Source organism: Nyctibius grandis, chromosome 16, assembly GCF_013368605.1.
Source record: "Nyctibius grandis isolate bNycGra1 chromosome 16, bNycGra1.pri, whole genome shotgun sequence".
NCBI lineage: Eukaryota > Metazoa > Chordata > Aves > Nyctibiiformes > Nyctibiidae > Nyctibius > Nyctibius grandis.
Genome location: NC_090673.1, coordinates 2,318,239 through 2,336,422, shown reverse-complemented (window position 1 = coordinate 2,336,422; position 18,184 = coordinate 2,318,239). Strand labels below are relative to the sequence as shown.

Below are 18,184 nucleotides of genomic sequence, written 5' to 3'. Positions count from 1 at the left end.
TCTTCTTCAGATACGGCCTACTGATTTTTCAACCCTAGATTTCACACCTAGTTGTACAGATTCCAAACTAACACAGCCAGAAACTGTTACAAGAGATTTATTTAAACACCTCTGTGGCAATTTAGGCCTACTGCAACGAGTTTATCGCGATCATATGTAGTATATATTTCCAATGCTACATACAATAGTCCAGAGAAAAACCCATCTACGCACCATTTTACACTGATACGCTACTATGTGATACAGATATATAAAGCACGGATTAAAAAACAAAACAAAACAAAACACAACTATCACCAGAACAGGCTTTGTAGTTTATACAGTGACTTGAGCTTTAATTAGAACAAAACCTCTCGGCATCTCCCCTCACGCAGCTGCGGCCCGGGCACAGCAGAGGCGGCCGCCCCTGCGGCACAGCGGCCATTAGCGGCGGGAACAGGGGAGCGCGCAGCGCACGCGCCGGAGGGGCCATCAGCGGCGGGAAAGCTGCGCTGGGAGGGGCGTGGCCTCGCGAGGGGCTGCCCCGCCCCTTCCCCGGACCCCTCGCCCCGTCGCCCGCCAACAACCAGACAAAATGGCGTCGGCTCGGGTCCTCACGCCGGGCTCTTAAAGGAGCCGCAGCAGCTCGGGCCTGGTGGCCGGTGGAGACCACGAACGGTCAGCGGAGGAAAGGAGGCGGGAGAGAGGTTCGTGGAGAGGCAGCGCCTTCACTCGAGGTCGCCCAGAGGCCGCCCTGCCTGCCTCCGCCCCGGCGGCGGCGAGCGGCGAAAGGCGTTACCATGTCAACGCAGGTAATCAAAGCGGAGGCCTGAGGGGAACCGCCCGCGGCGGGAACCGGGATCCCCCGTCAGCGAGCATCGCCGCTCCCGGGCCGCCTCACTGCGCTGCCCCGCAGCCCGGCCCCGCGGAGGGGAGCTCTGCCCGGGGCTCTGCGGCAGCGCCGTGCCGCGCTGCGTGGTCGCCATCCTGTCAGGTGCGGGCCCGCCGTGGCGGGCGGGCGGGGAGAGGCCGGTGGCTCGGCTGCGGCCGCCCGCCGGGAGGGAGGTGAGGGAGGGAGGTGGCCGCACCGAGGGCCCGTCAGCTCCCCGCCGGGGCGCGGGGTACGCCCCGGGCACACCTCCGCGGCCAGGTCAGCCTAACACTCCCCCCTTCCCCGCCTGTCCTACCGTGAGAGTTTTGTCGTGGTTTTCATGGCAAGAGCACAATGTGTTCTCAAGAAACCGCATTCAAATGTCTCGCTGCTCTCCTTAAAACATGAAGGAACTTCCCAAAGTAGCTTCTCACTCGCTCACCACCACCTTTCCCTCTCTCCTGCCCCTTCCAGTCTGAGTTTCCAGGCTCTGAATGAGTCGTGCCTCCAAGTACTAGAAAGGAGCCACTCTCTTCTATCCTTCTTTTTGAAGATTGTGGAAAAAAAATCCATTTTAATGAAGAAAACCTTCTCAAGACACAATGTGATCACTCATATAGCTCAACGTTCCCTTAAAAGCATACGTTTCTATCTTAAAGAATATCTTAAAATGTGCTTTTTGTTTACTACGTCTAGGTTTTGGTAAAAATCTGTCCCTTGAAGATGGTCACTACAAGGGCTTTCATGCACAGAACGCGTGCATGACTGCTTCTGCCCTTACCCCTGGGGAATTACATTTGTCACTGGGGGAAGTTTCTGTTAACATTCTCTGGAATTTCCCAGGCAGTCATGGAATAACTTGTTTGCAGAAAGGGGAACACTGAAGGAATGGCAGTGCTAGGCTGTTATTTTTTTTTTCCTCTGTTGCCTTTTTTTTTACTTGTATTTGCTCTTCTAGCTGTAAAGTGGGTGATTTCTAGCTTTGGTAGAAACAATTGGGATCCTAGTCTTCTCCTTCTGTCCTCTACCAACTACGTTAGTCTGAGTTGATAGTATCTCCAGACCTGACAGACTTCGTATAAGCCATAAATTGCAGGACAGTTACCAAGATGAGTTGCAAAACAGAAAACAGCTCAGCCAGTTCCTGGTGTTGTGCTGTAGAATGGTGTAAGTGAGCAGGTACATCATTCCTCCGAGTATGTGTTAGCCCATGAAAACTGGAAGCTGTCACCCATTGGAGAACTGGCTTAGATGTGGTTTTTTGGCACCATATCATTGCTGGAAATATTTTCTTATGCTAAAAAGACAATTTTGTTGGCATGCAAACCATTCAGATTTAGATTTATGTACAGACTGATGTTTATTTCTGTTCTTCCAGATATTGGTCATATGATATTCTGTGGTTTTGGCAATGAAGAAAGGCTCGGTAAGAAAAGCATTATATAGGAAAGCACGGCTGGCAGCTTCTCGGACACCTAGTCCAATGTCTCCTGTCAGTTCAAGTACCAGATCGCCATCTCCTCTTGGCCAACAGACAACTCCATCTGCTTGCAAAAGCACAGAGCGGGGGCACCAGCGACTTGATGTTACAGCAGAAAATGTAGAAGCTGCTTTTGAGTATAAGTTTCATAAAGGTATTGTATGAATAACTGCTGGTATAAAAGTACATGCTAAAAGCATAAAAAGCCAATGTTCTGTGAACTGTATGATTAATGATGTATGATCTGTTAGAAAGAACCCAGAAAAATTTGCTTTCATCTTTTGGCACTCAAATGTGGAAGTGATAGAAATGAAAGCTGTGTAGAATAAAGAGACTTTTACTCCTTATAGTCTGTGCCAGGGGAAAGACTGGTGAAGGGAGATGCGTACTGTGCCTTTTTCAAAGGGCTATACCCGCTCACTCTAACATGTCATTTTCTGTAAGTGCTTCTGGTGTCTGTTTCTTCTCATCCTCTGTGGGGGGAGGAATAATTTTCAATGTTTTCCCAGTATTCAGTGTGAAGTAAAAGACTAAAATAAAAACCACCAGTTCTTTCACTACTGAAGGTAGTTTCTCTGTTTAATTTCAGATGAAAATGGTGTTAGTCCAGGAGTTAGGTACATTACCGAGCCCCTTCTAAAAGGTCTGTCAAAACAGGAAAATTTGGCATGTATAAGCTCACTGAATCTTTCTTCCCCAAAGGATGGGGACAAGAAATTTAAGGTAAGTTATTGAAAATAACAGGTAATTAAATAGAGTTAAAAAATAATTTTGATTTATTTTTTAGTAAAGGTCTAATTTTAAGTGGATGTAAACAGCTGTATTCTAATTATGATAGCCTAGTTCTCCAAGCAGCTTCTGTTTAAAAAATGTCAATTTTGGATCAGTTAGGAGGAAGTTTAGAACACCATCCATTTGTGTGATTTTTTTTTTTTTTTTTAACTTTTGGATTGTGCTGGGTTTTGTTTGGGTGGGTTTTTTTAATGGCAATTTCCCTTTTGTGTAGATGAGACTGGTCCACTGTAAATTTAAAATCTAGTTTTCTTCTTCCAATACTATGGAAGACTGTACCTAAAGCAGGGTTTTAGAATGCAACAGTGAAACTGTGATTAATAAAATGTTAGAATACTTTGTATTTCTTAATGATTAGGTGGCTGTTAGAAATCTGCCTTTGTCTTTAAAAATAAAAATTAATAAAGCTACAATGCTCATGGATTAATTTTCTGTTCTATAGTACATAGAAAACTTGGAAAAGTGCTCTAAACTACAGACACTAAATCTTAGTAACAACCAAATAGAGAAGATTGAGAAGTTGGATAAACTGATGAAGTTGCGTGAACTCAATTTGTCTTGCAACAGAATCAGGTAAGCAGAAACACTGATGGTTTTGGTGAGCCCAGAAAGGATAAAGCTGACATTCTCTTATTGTTTAAGTAAGTTATCTCACAGGTGTGAGCAGTTAAGGTGAATTTCCCATCAGTTGTATATCAAGACTATGGTGAGATCTTAAAAAGCACAAGCTTTTAGTTATTAGAAGGATAAATTCTTCTGGGAGGCACTGTTAGTGTACCATAGCTGCAGTTAAACTTGTTTTCCTAGGAAACCTAGCCAGAAATGCAAGCTGCCAGATACCATAATGAATAGTGTACAATAAGCCAATTAAATGGATTAAAAAATTAATTAAACTTTTACTGCTTATTATTACAGGTAAATACAAGAAGTTTTCTTTTAGGAGAGGAAGCTGAATGGGCTTGACCAGGCAGGCTGGAAACTCACTAAATTGCCTTTTCACTTTCACTGTTTTGAGAGTCTGATTTCTGGGTGGTATAAAAATGTTGAAGGGTAATAGCTCAAGCAACAGCAAAATTCTTTGTTTCCTTCAATTTTTCTGTTAGTGAATTATGATCTTTACATGAGACTGACTTTGCAGTAAAGAAGCTGCGATTTCAGTAGAGAAGTTCACAATAGGAAGTGAGACCCTGGCGTTTCTACGCATTGCATTCGTGCAACTTCCTCTCTCAACAGGAATTGAAAAGGTCAGAGTAGCTTTTAGCTACTGCTGTATCTTTTCAGACTTTAGTTATATACAGTTGGTTCCTACTCAAAAAATACTACAGTCGCAAGAGCACATTCTTCTGCACTTTGTTATAATACTCATAAATTTAGATAAATGCCCAAGTAAACTAAAACCTAGTATGTTTTCCTCATTATCTATTTAGTGTTTTAATGAAAACACTTAAAAAATGTAGTTCTGCATGGTGTCAGTTTACAGTTGATTCTTCCTTTCTATGATAAAAAAAAAAACAGAGCATCTTTATTTTGGTTCATCGGTGTCCTGTAATGTTCTCAGGAGAAAAAAAAACAAATTTTGCATATTAAAATGGAATTACCACACATTAAAATAATTTTAATATTAAAATGAAGATTGTAAGAGTAAGGGTTTTGCCAGAGTGAGCAAGAAAGTCTTCTGTGAATTACTTTTTTTTTTTTTTTTTTTTAATTAATGTAGTCCTTGGAAGTAAGCTGGTATAATTTAACTTGAATTGTGAGTCCATGGCAGTAAATGACTCTTTTTGCTAATCTCTTGGATGATAATTCTTTGAGACAGATTTTGCTGCAGTTTATCCATAATGCCTCAGTTACACTGTAAATTTGCTGTGCCTCATGATAAATTATGTTTTTCTTCTTATTTTCAGTAAAATTGAAGGTATAGAACATATGCAGAATCTACAGAAGCTGAACCTTGCAGGGAATGAGATTGAGCATATTCCTGTGTGGGTAGGGAAGAAACTGAGATCCCTGCGTGTCCTTAATTTGAATCAGAATACAGTATCATCAGTAAGTGATTATAGTTAGGAACAATAATTGTTCAGAATCTTTTCATGAAGTGAACTGGTGTATTTACATTGATTGACTTACTCTGAATAATTGCTGAGTGTCTTTCCACGAAGTCTGTTGTGAAATACAGCCGTTGTGAGCCTCATAAAGTTGTTTAGCAGAAAAACTCTCCTCTTGTGCCAGGTGTTCAAAGCATAAACCTGTATTATGTTGTTCAGGAAATTGTAAGTTTTTGGAAACTTAGGAAAAACTTGGTGAAAATGTGAAGACTTTTGCGTGTTATTGGTGGTATCCCTTATGATAAGTATATTATATGGTTTTGGAGACCTGTAAATAATCTATTTGCTTATAGTTTATGTTTAGGAAATGATGAAATTTGCCCTCTTTGCAGTGGTATTTTTTCATACAAGAAACAATTTGATTTTAGGAAGTTACTTGTAATATGGTGTATTTTGGTAGGTTTTAAGAGATTCTACTTTAGCAAAAATTTTAAAATAGATCCTTTGAGATGGACCTGACATAAAACATTCTGTACAATAAGGAATTCAGTAATGGGGGTTTAATTGTTCTTGGAAGGATGTCTAAGCATTGTTCCATTTGTCTTTGATTTAGCTCCATGATATAGCTAAACTAAAGCCTCTACAAGATCTGACTTCTCTATTCCTCGCTGATAATCCAGTTGTAAGTCTGCCTCACTACCGCCTGTACACCATATTCCACTTGCGAGCACTGGAAAACTTGGATGGACAGCCAGTGACAAACCATGACAGGCAGGAAGCTCTAGAGAGGTTTAATTTAGGTAATAGTGATATGTTACAACTACAGTGAATGACATCAAATTTAAGTTTAGATGGAAAAGATTTCCATTTGAACGTGTCTGTTACTTTGTTTTTCAGAAGAGATAGAAAAATTAGAAAGAGAGTTGGAAAACACAGTAAAGGAGATGGAGAACCTTAAACTTAACCAGTCCAAAGTGCTTGAGCAACTTCAGCATCAAGATGAGGTGAACAAATCATTAAAAGAAAAGACTTTGCAACAGAAACAAAGCTATGAAGACCTACAAAGGGACCTGGATACCAAAAATGAATTGGTAAGATAATCACTTGCACTAAGTAAATGCTTGGAATAGTTTTGTTGTCAGAAACAGTTGTCAATGTGAGAGTTCAAATGGCTGGAGATTTATGTTTAAAATTGAGAGAGACAAAACTTAGACACTTCAACTTTTTGGAGAGTGATTATTCCTTGACGAGTAGTTCTTCAATATTTCTGTGGGAAAAGTAAGTATATTGAACCAGCAATTTGTATCACTCTGATAATTTATGATTTACAGTAACTTATTTGTTTGTCTCTAGTAATTTTTGTTGTTGTTTAAAATTTTGTCAGTTGATGAAAGGTTAAGTATTCCCTAGCTGCTAAATTGCCGATGTACTGAATCTCCTGCGTTGTTCAGACTTTAAAGTGCTGCTGCAATAAGGGAAAAGATCAAATGCTTTTACAAAAACAAAGTGTGCATACAAGTTGTATGTCAGTAATACCCTTTGATTATTATTTCAGGTAATGTCCATTAGTTTACTTGTACGTTATTCACATCATCCTGAAATCTTATGTTTGACAAGTATCTTTCATTGGTAGCTATAAAATGGAAGATTTTTACAGTGGCCCTGGAGAAAGTCTTAGTCATTGAGAGTGCTTGGTTGTGAATGACCTGCTGGGAACTTAATATATGGCTTTTATCTTACTTGTTAGACTTGTCCTCTAAAATTTTATCCTTCACAACCTCTATAGCTCATACTTCTATAGCTGTTTCTTCTGTGAACACCCACACTAACCAGCAGTCTATTTCTAAAAAGGTAGTTTTCAGTATAGTGAGATTTAGCAGCATATATTTTGCAACTTAACCCATTCTTATCCTTTGGATGACAAACTTTGCTTGCTTCTTTCTTCCTTTAGCTGGTGTATTGGTTTGTCACAGTTCCCTTTCCGCAGAGCCTTTATTCCTCACTAAAGGTAGCCCCACTGTGCTCCTGGGTTGCATGGTTATTTTTATTTCTAGGATTTATTTGCATGTTCACTAAAGTAGGAAGACTTTAATATAAAGTGTTCCAGTGAGACTTCATATTCACTGTGGGTTTTGGATACAATTTTCTTGATTTTTCTTTTTTTTTATTTTCTCTGAAACACAGTTAAGTTTTGCATGATGTATATTGTTTTTAAAAATCTTTCTTTAAGCCTTTCCTTTATTCCAGTCTGTTCTATTTCTTTTCCTCCATTAGTCCTGCTTTCCACTGTCTATTGGAGTTTTGCTGCATGTTCTTCCTCAGGTACTCAGTGTGAAAAGTTGATTTAAACAGAAATCACATGATGGACCTTTATTTAAAAACAAAACAAAACCAAAAACAACAACAAAAAAAAACCTACAAAAACACTCAAAACCTAACTAGCACAAGGTTAAGCTAAAATGAAATGCATAGGCTCTACTAGACAATTGAGATGTTTCTTTTCCAGACAATGAGTGTTCATAGTTCTCCCTGCTCATTAGTAGCAGTAAATACATTTGTTATTTGGCATAGCTTTTGCTGAAGGATTGTACCCAAGTTATTTTTTATCCTAAGTTAGTGACAAATTTATTTTCAAACCTTTGATGCATGTAAACTTAAAAGGCCTTTCATGTGATCATTTGTGTTATATTAATTGTGAGGTTCTTGTCTATTTAGTCATCATATTTTATCTTATCATAAAGTTGCACTTTGTGATACTCTTGATCCAAAATACACCATCTTAACTTTTTCTGATGTGAGCTTTGTTTCAAAGTTAGTATCTCTGCCCTGCTCTCTGCTGAATTGAAATGTATGTGACAATGATAACACTTGAATGAATGAAACTTACTTTGTTTACTGGGTTATTAGTTAAAGCAGAAGACCATGGAGCTAACCCGAGCTTGCCAGAAGCAGTATGAATTGGAGCAGGAACTGGTGTTTTATAAGATTGATGCAAAATTTGAGCCATTAAATTATTTTCCATCAGAGGTAATTAATTTTAAAATAAATGGATCTTTTCATTGCTGTTTCTCTTGCTTTTCAACTTGGAAAACAGAAAACTCAGTAGTTTTTCTATAATTCTAATAGATATTGCTTTATTAAGAGTTATTAGTTATGAAATATAAAAATTTCTTTTTAAAATCATAAGTTACAAGATTTGAACTAAACTGAATCTGAGCAACATTTAATGTGTTGAATATTAGTATACATACCTATATGCATATGTTTTAGTTAAGTGGAGTCCATGAACAAACATTTAATTCTTATTATTAACCAAATGATAGTCCTTTCTTATGGCTTAATTTTAGAGGCCCTTTCACTTGGAGAAATTCCACAAGCCAGAATGTTCTTGAGTTAGATGGTATTAGCATTTCTGTCCTTTTTCTGTTGTTTTTTTCCTCCTAGTAGAGCTAACCTCTGTCATACTTGCAAAAAAAATGTAGAGATGCCTGAATGAAAAGAGTCAGCACAAGAAATGTAAAGATCAGTAATCATTAACTATGAATGATTTTTTAAAGTTCTGTTTGAGTAAGTTTAATTGCAAGAATGTAATGGACTAAGTATAATCTATATTACTATTAGGTCTAAAATATTAAGAAAAATTCCTCCAGTTAAATATCCACTTGCATTACCCATTTGCAACAAACTGATCATACCTTAATTGGGTTGGTTTGTTTTTAATTCTGTTATAACAAGAATGTTCAAGGCCAGACAAGTCAAGTGTAGCCTGTTTTCTTCTAATTATTCTAATTTCAGATTGATTTTTCCTTTATATGCTTGTTAAGAGAGTTAAATGTATATTATGAGTTAGATATAAATACATACTGCTTCATACATTTCAGGATGTTGAACTTGATAATGTTCCTGGTGAAAGCCCATACATTGGTAAGGCCAGGTATAAAAGAAACATGTTTATAAAAGAAGGCTACATTGCTAACAAAGCGCAGCAGATGGAGGTTGGAAAAATGCAACTAGATGAAGGTGACTTCTGTACGAAACCCCAGCTGAAATCGCAGCTCCAAACTCTAGATGAACTACTAGAGGGTAAAGAAAAAAAGATTCAGTCAGGTAAAATCTTAATTTGTATTAAATAAAAATGAAAATATGTATATCAGTGTAGTTTATGCTACTGATTAAATGCTTGACACATATTTGACATAAGAATAACAATAGTGTGTCAAAGGCTATAAGTGCTGTAATTTCTAAACACTGAACTTGATGCGTTTTGGGCCAAAACTGTTACAATTTCTTTTTGCTATTATTTCAGGATGAAAGGATTAAATATTATTGAAAAGAAAATACTAGGGAGGCTTAATTTGATGCATTTATTTAATTGTGTAAGACTCATTAAAAGAACTTTAGACATACTTTTTGAGAAACCAGAATGTATTAGCTTTGATTATCACTGTTTTAAGGAAATGCATTCTGATTAATGTTTTAACAGAAAACACACGTATCAATGTTATACAGAATATTATAATGTGTGGGGGTTTTTTTTGTGTTTTTTTTTTTTTTGTCTGCAGCACAGAGAAGATTAGAAGAACTGCAAAGTGCAATAGGAAATGCAGAGCAACAAGTTTTGAAAGTAACAGAGGAACTGCAACAACTGGAGGATGTTCTGGCTCAGAAAAAAGTATGCAAAAAAGTTGCTATTGGACATATGTAAATTTTATTTGTCATGCATCAGAAAAATCTTACAGGTTTTAGATGGCTTATTTATAAATAAGCTGTCAGAGTTGCAGTGCAATTAATTGCATCTAAACATGTTCCATGTGATGATGATTGCTAACTTTCCCCGAAAGCTTTGGGAGAACGTAAATATAGATGTGAGTACTGCAGTAAGTGGACGGTTAGGGGTCACTGCATTACACAGCAGGAGGCTTTGGTTTGGAATTTGAACATATCTTCTTGATTCCAATAACCATAAGCTTATAGCTCCTAAAGGCTTAGTAGACAGAACAGAAAGTAAGAGAGTACTGGCACATCATCATAAGCAGTGCTGGTGACAGGACATACATGTTCATGAGAAAGTTACGTTTTACCTGAACCTTTCAATATAATTTTATGGATTGAATATATTCTGATTTATCAGAAAAGGCCTTTCAGGAAGGACTATAACTGTGTAGGTTTAGTTGTGCAGCTAATAATAAGCAATGTAGCTACATAACTGGCAGCAAGAATTAATTTAAAAACATTAATCAGCATTAAACTAAAATTCTATCCTTTTGATATCATTACCTGTTAGGCTAAACTATCACTCTGATTTAACTTTAAAAAATGTTCTTTATCAGCTGTGTATTTCCAATTAAACTATTTCACCTGACCCCATAATGCTATCTCCGGATATCACAGGCCAGCAAGGAAGGTCTTGAACAGCTGTTGAGTGAAAAGATACAAATCCTGCATCAGCTACACAAGGAAGCTTTAGAACTGGAAAAACAAATGGAGAAACAGAGAAGAGAAATAGGGAAAAAGCAGAAAGAGCTTGAAGACTTGCAGAGTGCTCTTGCCTCTGTAAATCCTGAAGATCCCAGACATGTAAGTAAAGCTGAAATCTTAAATTGTTATGTACTGCATATAGTCATGTACTGAGAAATGTAGTAAGGGCTACTTTAACAGATTACCATTCAGTTGTGCCTGTTTCATGAATTACATATTCTGTTGCTATTTATCAATTTCTTTAGCTGTTATCATTTGAAGAACATACAACTCCTCACAATTTTAAAAAAAACCAAAACCCAAACAAAATAAAACAAACAACCAAAACCCAACTTTGCTAAAACGCTTGGGCAACTAATTTTCAATGCGGTTGCTGTACAGCACGTTAAGAAGTAGATCTTTATGCTTTGCAAAATCATGCTGTGCAGATCCGTGGAGAGAATTTCTGTGTAAGAAATCCTTAAAGCATCTTTTTGTAGAATCTGGCTTTAAAGATTTATAAATGTCTGTGTAACTGCTACAGGCCTATAGCTGAAGTCCTGCTTTGTCAGAGAGCTCTTGCATTGGCTCAAAAGTCTGTCTGCAAGAGGTGTGCCTTTAAAAATTGTCTGGAGTAGCAGATGGAGCTGACCTGGCGAAGTGGTGATGGCTTAGATTAATTTTCCAGGCTGTGCACTACAGACAGCTGAAGGCAGCAGCAGCTTTGGCTTTACACAGTAGTCCAGCATCCTAAAACTAGAATCAATTTTCAATAGATAGTTCTAATTCTGGAAAGATTTATACTGCCTTCTTGGTGGGCACTAATGCCCTTTCTGTGCTGTCACATCCAGTCCCGTCATTACTGATAGATTCAAGGAGGTCTCAGAGGTGCGTGTTACAGGGTTGGGGCAAAGCTGGACGCACCAAGAGCTCTAGCTTGATAGTCCTATTTTTTTTGATCTCCAGGGAAGCAAGGCTTGATTTCTGAGTTGCTGTGTTCAGGTACAGCAACCATCTATAGAAATTTTAAATGAAATGGAATTACTTTTCTTAATAGCGTTTAAAAAAGGCTTATGTATGTCTTTTTGGGTGAGAGCTTTTCAGGCCAGCTTGATGCTTTTAAGTATGCAAAGAGAATTTTTACACTTGGTTGCTGTTCTCAGCAGAGGCCTGCAAGTTTTAAAAAATGCATTTTTTAAAAAAAAAGTATTTTTTTCCCTCAGCAGTTGGGTAGCAGCAGGGCTGTGTGCGTTCGGGCAGGATCCCCGCGCTCAGGGCCAGGCCTCTCGCCGGGAGCGGGCCCGGCCCTTCCCGCAGGCCGCCCCTCGCTTCAAATCACAACACAGGAAGCGCTGGCCGGGGCCAACGGCGCCGGGCGGGAGCGGCCCGGCACGGCCCCGCCGGGGCTGGGGGCACCACAACCGTTTGAGGGAGATGGGAGACTGCTTAACCACTTTCTAAGCTGAAGATACCGGTTCTTTAGTCAAATGAATTCTAGATCAGGGGTGGGGCGTTTTGCTTGTCACATCGGCGGAAGAAAAGACAAAGGCAAAGCTGTAAGTCTTGGGGTTTGGTTTTTTTTAAACCGCGCTCAGTGATATGCAGCAGCTGCAGCAAAATGACTCAGCAGCAACACCTCTGCTTGGTTTTTCACTTGTTGAAATTTCACTTTTGAAAGCAGAACGGCAGCTTGTCTTTAACAAGGTGATAAGTTGAATTGTACTAATGTGAATGTTAAAAATAACTTCAGGTTTAATACATTAAAAATACAGAAAGCCGTGGTTTTACCCGTTACTTTTGTTATAGAAGCAACTTTTTAAGTGATTTTTTTGAGAACTTGTATTTAAAATTTCTACTGCTAACTCGACTTATTTTTTTGAGTAGGAAGAAAAAGGTGCTGTTTATCATGACAGGGTAATTCTGTGTCTTTCCAAGTTTTCTGGCATTTGAGTTGTTTGTGAGTAATTTCATACAGCTGAGAAACAGCACTATATTGTGTTGATAACCTAGTTTTGTACACAGCTGAAACTATCAGCTAAATTCATACTAAATGCATGAAGTCCTGATCAAAATCTGTGTGAGCTGCGGGTACAGTGTCTTTCGCAGAAATATTTTAAAAAAATAAATTAATAATTTTAAAAAATCTTCTTTAAGTAAATCTTTGCTATAAAGTTGGCCTGACTTGCTGGTTGTTCAGAGTATTTTCCTTCGGGTGGTGACCTGACATGTTCTGAAGCATCATCTGCTGTGAAGGCAGTGCAGGATGACAGGACTAAAGCTTCTGGAGGGAATCACGTTTGTTCTTGACTGAAAGAGGAAATAGTATAACAAAAAATAAAGGCAGGAAGAAAGGTAGTAGCCATGAGTAATAATTTATAAATGCAGGCCTTATTCATCGTGCCTGGGCAAGGGGGAGACTACTAAGAATGCTGTTAGTCACACAGAGTGCTTGTCTCTGTGGGATTCTTTGTGGGGCAATAATAAGGAAGAATAACCCAAAAACCCCCCAAGCACCACAAGACATGCTGCACTTGTGACTTTTACTGCTGGTAGCGAGACACTGCAGAACTGACCTAAAATACTGATGTGACATTTTTAATCTGTATTGATGTTGTCCCACTTACCTTTCTGACTGTTAAATTACAGGCACACATGAAAGCTCAAAGAGCAAGTAAAGAACAGCAGTTTGATGTAATGAACAAACATTACAAACAGCTGGAGAGCCGCCTGGATGAGATGCTCTCTAGGATTGCTAAGGAGACTGAGGAAATCAAGGACTTGGAGCAACAGCTCACTGATGGTGAATTTTTCTTTTTGTCTTACAGTATTTCTTGTATCGAGGATAATATCACAATTGAGGATTCAGTTTTGTTCATCTTTGCTTAAATTAAATACAGAATGTGCAGGAAGAGATTGAAAACGATTCTTAACTGATCTAAAAGGAGACTTTGTGTATTTTTTTTTTAGTATATTCACCTCACCTGTATGTGGTTGGGGGAGGGCACTTTAAAGGATTTTTCTTCTTTTTTTTTCTTTTTTTTTTTCTTAAGGTGGTGGGGAAGCAAACAACTGCTTTGACTAAGTGACTGATTTGTTGCTCTGGGGTTCAGGTTCAAAATGTCAAGGCAGAAAGGCCCTTGATCAAGTCTGAGCTGAGTGGTTTGTTTGTTACTTAACATAACCTTGTGATCTGCAATTTTGTTGTCACAGCAGAAGAAAGGATTAATCTGCTTTTAATTGTATGGGTGAAATATTGATAGTTCAATACCCTTATGATGTTCGTCTTTACATTTCTACTTCAGATAATAGTCTAAAACATGTTACATAGCTAGTACTCGAGCTGACTGAGATTCATTCATACAATTGTAGCCTCTACAGAAGTGTCTTATGTTCTGTGCATCAGTTTGATCCTCTGAGTTTGGAAACTGACTGAATAAAGTCAATGAACTAAACTTTTATGTATATATTTACTGTATACCTACTCTATGTGAAAGTAAATATCCCAGAAGGAATATGGGGGGGTGGGAATGCCCAAAGAAATTCAGTTTCTTTTTAACTCTTGCAGTGGTCAGGTTAATATGATAATTTGGGAACTCCTGGCCTTTAAAATATAGCACAGGCATTTCCTGGTTGAGTTCTAGTTGCTTGTTATTACTACGTATTTCAGTAGGTGAACATCTTAAAGAAGATTAAAAAAGGCAGTTTTGTTTGTTTCATAAGTCAGTGTGGTTTCTTAAGTATCTCAAATTCGTTTTGCATTTCTGCAGGTCAAATAGCAACAAATGAAGCACTGAAAAGGGATTTGGAAAGTATCATCATTGGATTACAGGAATACCTGGAAAGCGTTAAGACTCAGGCAAAACAGGCCAATGATGAGTGTAAGGAGTTGCATAAGGATAAAGAATCTTTGCTACAGAGATTGGCAGATCTGGAGGAGGAAAGAGACAACCTGGAAATAGTTGCCATGGATGCAGAAAATATGAGAAAAGTAAGGCTTAATACTATGTTTCTTCCCAAATTCAGATACCTAAGAATAAACTGGAAAAAAGTAAGCAAATGACCAAATTGGGAACAGCAAAGCACAGTTCCTTGGACAAATGGGTTTTTTTTGATATGGTAACTTCAGTTGGATGTGCCCATGCGTACTAAGAACAGAATTTGGCCCTTAAAACCAGTTGCAAGAGACATACAATAAATCTGTAGTTTATGGAAGATGTCTCAGAAATGCAGGCATTGCCTTTCAGATGTTACTAAAAATGGATTTGCAGTTGATAGTGAATTGCATTAGCAAAACCAGTCTGACACTAGCCAAGGATGTGTGTAGTGTTAGCTCGTGTCTGTCCCATCAGCCCATTACTTACAGAGCTGTCTTAGTATCCTGGTAAGTTTTATGTAAACCTTAATACCAGGGACAAATGTGTATCACTGTAGGCTGTATCTTTCTAACTTGAGTGTAGAATTTTGTACTGTCACAGTTGTATCATTGACCTGACCTTTGTAGGTAGTAGTGTCACCTAGCTTTAAGGTTTAATATTTAGTGGTTAGGTTTAGTGCTCTATTTTTATCTATCTACTGTCCCATTGATCATGAGTTCCTGAGTAACAGAGGAAGAGAGGCAGTGCACTCTAAGAAATCCTGGCTCTCCCGTGTACATATTTCTAAAATTAATGTAAAATTCCAGGAAATAGCAATGCTAGAGAGTGCACTCCAAGAGCAGCGAGAAATAAATGAATCGCTGAAAGATGCACAAGGGGACATCAGTGCCTATGAGGCTGAACTGGAAGCCCAGCTAAGAGACAGAGACACTGAAGCCAGTCAGCAAAAAGAAGAACTGGAAAGACTGAAACAACTTAGCCAGGTAAGAACAGAGCTCTTGGCTGCCAAAAGTAGTAGAAATTGAGTTTTATAGCAAATCTCTTTATTTTGTAATATATTATAAAGTAATAGCTTTCTGCTGGGGAAGAACAATGTATGCTTTAATTTGTGTAGCCCCATTTGATCTTACTGTTGGGGATCCTCGTTTGTATTCGTGTATGGTGATGATGATGTACAATGATGATGTCAGGAAAAACTTGGAAGGTCTCTGTAGAACACTGATAAAATGTAAATCTGTCAGTTACCTCGTGGGTAGGACGTGCTCATGCTGGGTCTAGATTAGAATCTACAGTACCAGTCGTGATGGTGAAGAGGATGTTTTAGGAAATACACTTGTTCCATATATATGGTGATGGGTTAATTTGGGATGGTTGAGTTTGTTTTGTTCATTTTATTAAGAGGTGTTGTCATATTGTTATGGTTTTACGAAATACAGCTGTTGTGTATTTGGGTGACAGGTTGGGGTTGTGGACATTAATCTGAAGGTTTTCTGTGTTTGCAGATGGAAGTGTCAGCCCTGCAAGCTGAGCTTGAAAAAGAAAGGCAAGCGTTAGAGAATGCTCTGACGAAAGCACAACTAGCAGAAGAGAAGGAACAACAAAATCATAAGCTCCTTTCTCAGTTCAAACAATTGCAGGTGAAGTATTTGTTGCCTTTAAAAAGTTACCTGATATACAGTAAGTTTCCCCACTCCCCCAAGGGGAAAGTGATAAGAATTTTAAACCCAACAACAACAACGAAAACCCCAAAACACTTCTAGGTATTAAACATTCTAGCTTTTATTGCTTGTGTGTTTATTTACTTATGGTTGTGTGGATGTTTTTTGTGTTTTTGGTTTTTTAGGGAGACAATAATTTCCTGAAACAGCAGCTTAAAGACCTTCAGAATCAGCTAAACCATGTGGTTGGTAACTTAATTCATCCTGAGGAAGTATTAGCTCGTATAAATGAACTCAAGCAAAAGCTTCAGACAGGAGTTGGAGAGATTAAGTGAGTAAAATAAAAGTACAAACAGTGTTGATTTGTGCATGTGAAAGTACATGAGAGCAACAAGGTACATGTGCTGCATCCTACTGAGTGCAACTTGGGGTAGTTCAAACATGAACTTCAGCACCCCGTGGTTGGTAGGAGAACATCAGCTCAGTAAATTATATTACTGAGGGAAATATGCAGTTCTCTTGGGTATCACTGTAAGGGACAGGGCGAACTTTTTTCCCTTCTTTGACCCCAGCAACAAAGAATGGTAATTAACAAAGACAAAATGGAATGAATAGAGCCAGGGTGGAGGCCTGTCTGTGCAGCGTAACGTATTCAGTGCTGCACATGAATTCATTGACATTGGATGTCTTAAACTTGTACTTTTCTATTAGGCTTCGTTATTTCAGTAGCTGGTATCTCAATTTAAAATCACTATTTTCTGTCTTGGAACCTGAATTGTTTCTCTTTCAGATGTCAGAATTCAGCTGATGTTTTAGGGAAAAGCCTTGCAAATCTGCAGAAAGAATTTAACGATACCCTTGCTGATGCTCAGAGGAAAAAAGAGAAAGCATGGGCTAGACAGAGACAATTGCAGGAAGAAATGGTATCCCAGCAGGAAAAACTGGAAGAAGTACAGGAGAAATATAGACAGGCACGTATCAAAACAACAAAAGCAAAAGTAATTGAATTAGCATTTCGACTCGATATATCTTGGAGGCAATAAAAAATTTAATAATAGGTAGAAAAACGTAGCCATTAACCTTCTTGAAAGCTCACTGTACATACCACCACCAAAATAACGGGGGGCTCTTTTAAAATGTAATAGCTACAGTGGCAAAGCAGGTCTTTTCCCTTTCTCTTCTGGTACAAAGTATGCTGGTAACTGCACTTCCCAAAAAACTATTTCTGTAAATCATTAAAATAGTGTGGCTTTTGGTTGGAAAAACTATGTTTCTGGCTGCTTATTCTGACTTATTTCACTTATAGGTTAAAGCTGAAAACAGGCAGAATAAGAACAAGGTCCATCAGTTAGAGAATGAAATTCAACATTTACATGAAAAAATAAAGAGCATGGAAGAAATGCAGGGCCTTGCTGATCAACAGCTCCAAGAGGCAGATGAAGAGAAGGAGACTATTCTTGCTCAACTGGAAGATTTAGAGAAAAGGGTAGGAATGAGTAAGGACAAGTCCATGCACTGTGTTTGCTCACAAAAAGATTCAAACACTTCTGAATTATTTTGCTTTCTAAGATAGATCAAATACAGGAAGGAGCACGGGGGTTAAATACAACATCTTTCTTTTCCTTAAATTTTATTGATTGTCCTTGCTTTAGGTTTTTTTCTGTTACTTCTATGCACACAATACAAAATGGGATATGTGGGGGGGAAAAAAGTCATACCAACAGAAAGCCTTTCTTCCATGCTGCTTTTTCCTTAACACTTATGAAAGCTATTGTTTTCCTGGTTTCAGAAAAAAATAGAAGATGCCAGGGCACAAATGCAGTTTGTCAGTCTTGATAAAGAACTGAAGGAATTAAAGAGAGCAATAATCACTTCAGATAAACAGGCAGCCACAGAGCTCTCCATGGCTAAAAATCAGCTAAAGGCTCTTCATGGGACTGTTCTCAGAATTAATCAGGAGCGAGCTGAGGTAAATAAACATTGATAATTAATTGCTTGTATATAAGTAGTGCTTTCTAATGCCCATC

General features: G+C 38.4%; 1 protein-coding gene across 4 annotated transcripts in view; it reads left to right on the top strand.

Moving 5' to 3' along the window:
• Positions 1-639: 639 nt before the first annotated feature.
• CNTRL (centriolin) overlaps positions 640-18,184 on the top strand; it is a 32,923-nt gene continuing 15,378 nt past the window's right edge. For 2 of the 4 annotated variants that reach the window (XM_068414252.1, XM_068414251.1), the window contains exons 1-19: positions 640-791; positions 2,229-2,484; positions 2,920-3,053; positions 3,565-3,695; positions 5,027-5,168; positions 5,781-5,967; positions 6,065-6,258; positions 8,075-8,194; positions 9,049-9,274; positions 9,730-9,839; positions 10,559-10,744; positions 13,271-13,424; positions 14,392-14,612; positions 15,306-15,482; positions 16,002-16,136; positions 16,343-16,488; positions 16,948-17,128; positions 17,464-17,643; positions 17,947-18,126. In XM_068414252.1, coding sequence (XP_068270353.1) covers positions 2,262-2,484; positions 2,920-3,053; positions 3,565-3,695; positions 5,027-5,168; positions 5,781-5,967; positions 6,065-6,258; positions 8,075-8,194; positions 9,049-9,274; positions 9,730-9,839; positions 10,559-10,744; positions 13,271-13,424; positions 14,392-14,612; positions 15,306-15,482; positions 16,002-16,136; positions 16,343-16,488; positions 16,948-17,128; positions 17,464-17,643; positions 17,947-18,126 — 3,027 coding nt within the window. In that variant the 5' untranslated portion in view covers positions 640-791; positions 2,229-2,261. Of the gene's footprint in view, positions 792-2,228; positions 2,485-2,919; positions 3,054-3,564; positions 3,696-5,026; positions 5,169-5,780; positions 5,968-6,064; positions 6,259-7,118; positions 7,176-8,074; positions 8,195-9,048; positions 9,275-9,729; positions 9,840-10,558; positions 10,745-11,996; positions 12,181-13,270; positions 13,425-14,391; positions 14,613-15,305; positions 15,483-16,001; positions 16,137-16,342; positions 16,489-16,947; positions 17,129-17,463; positions 17,644-17,946; positions 18,127-18,184 lie in introns of those variants that run through there. The other 2 variants (XM_068414254.1, XM_068414253.1) reach the window with 2 other exon arrangements.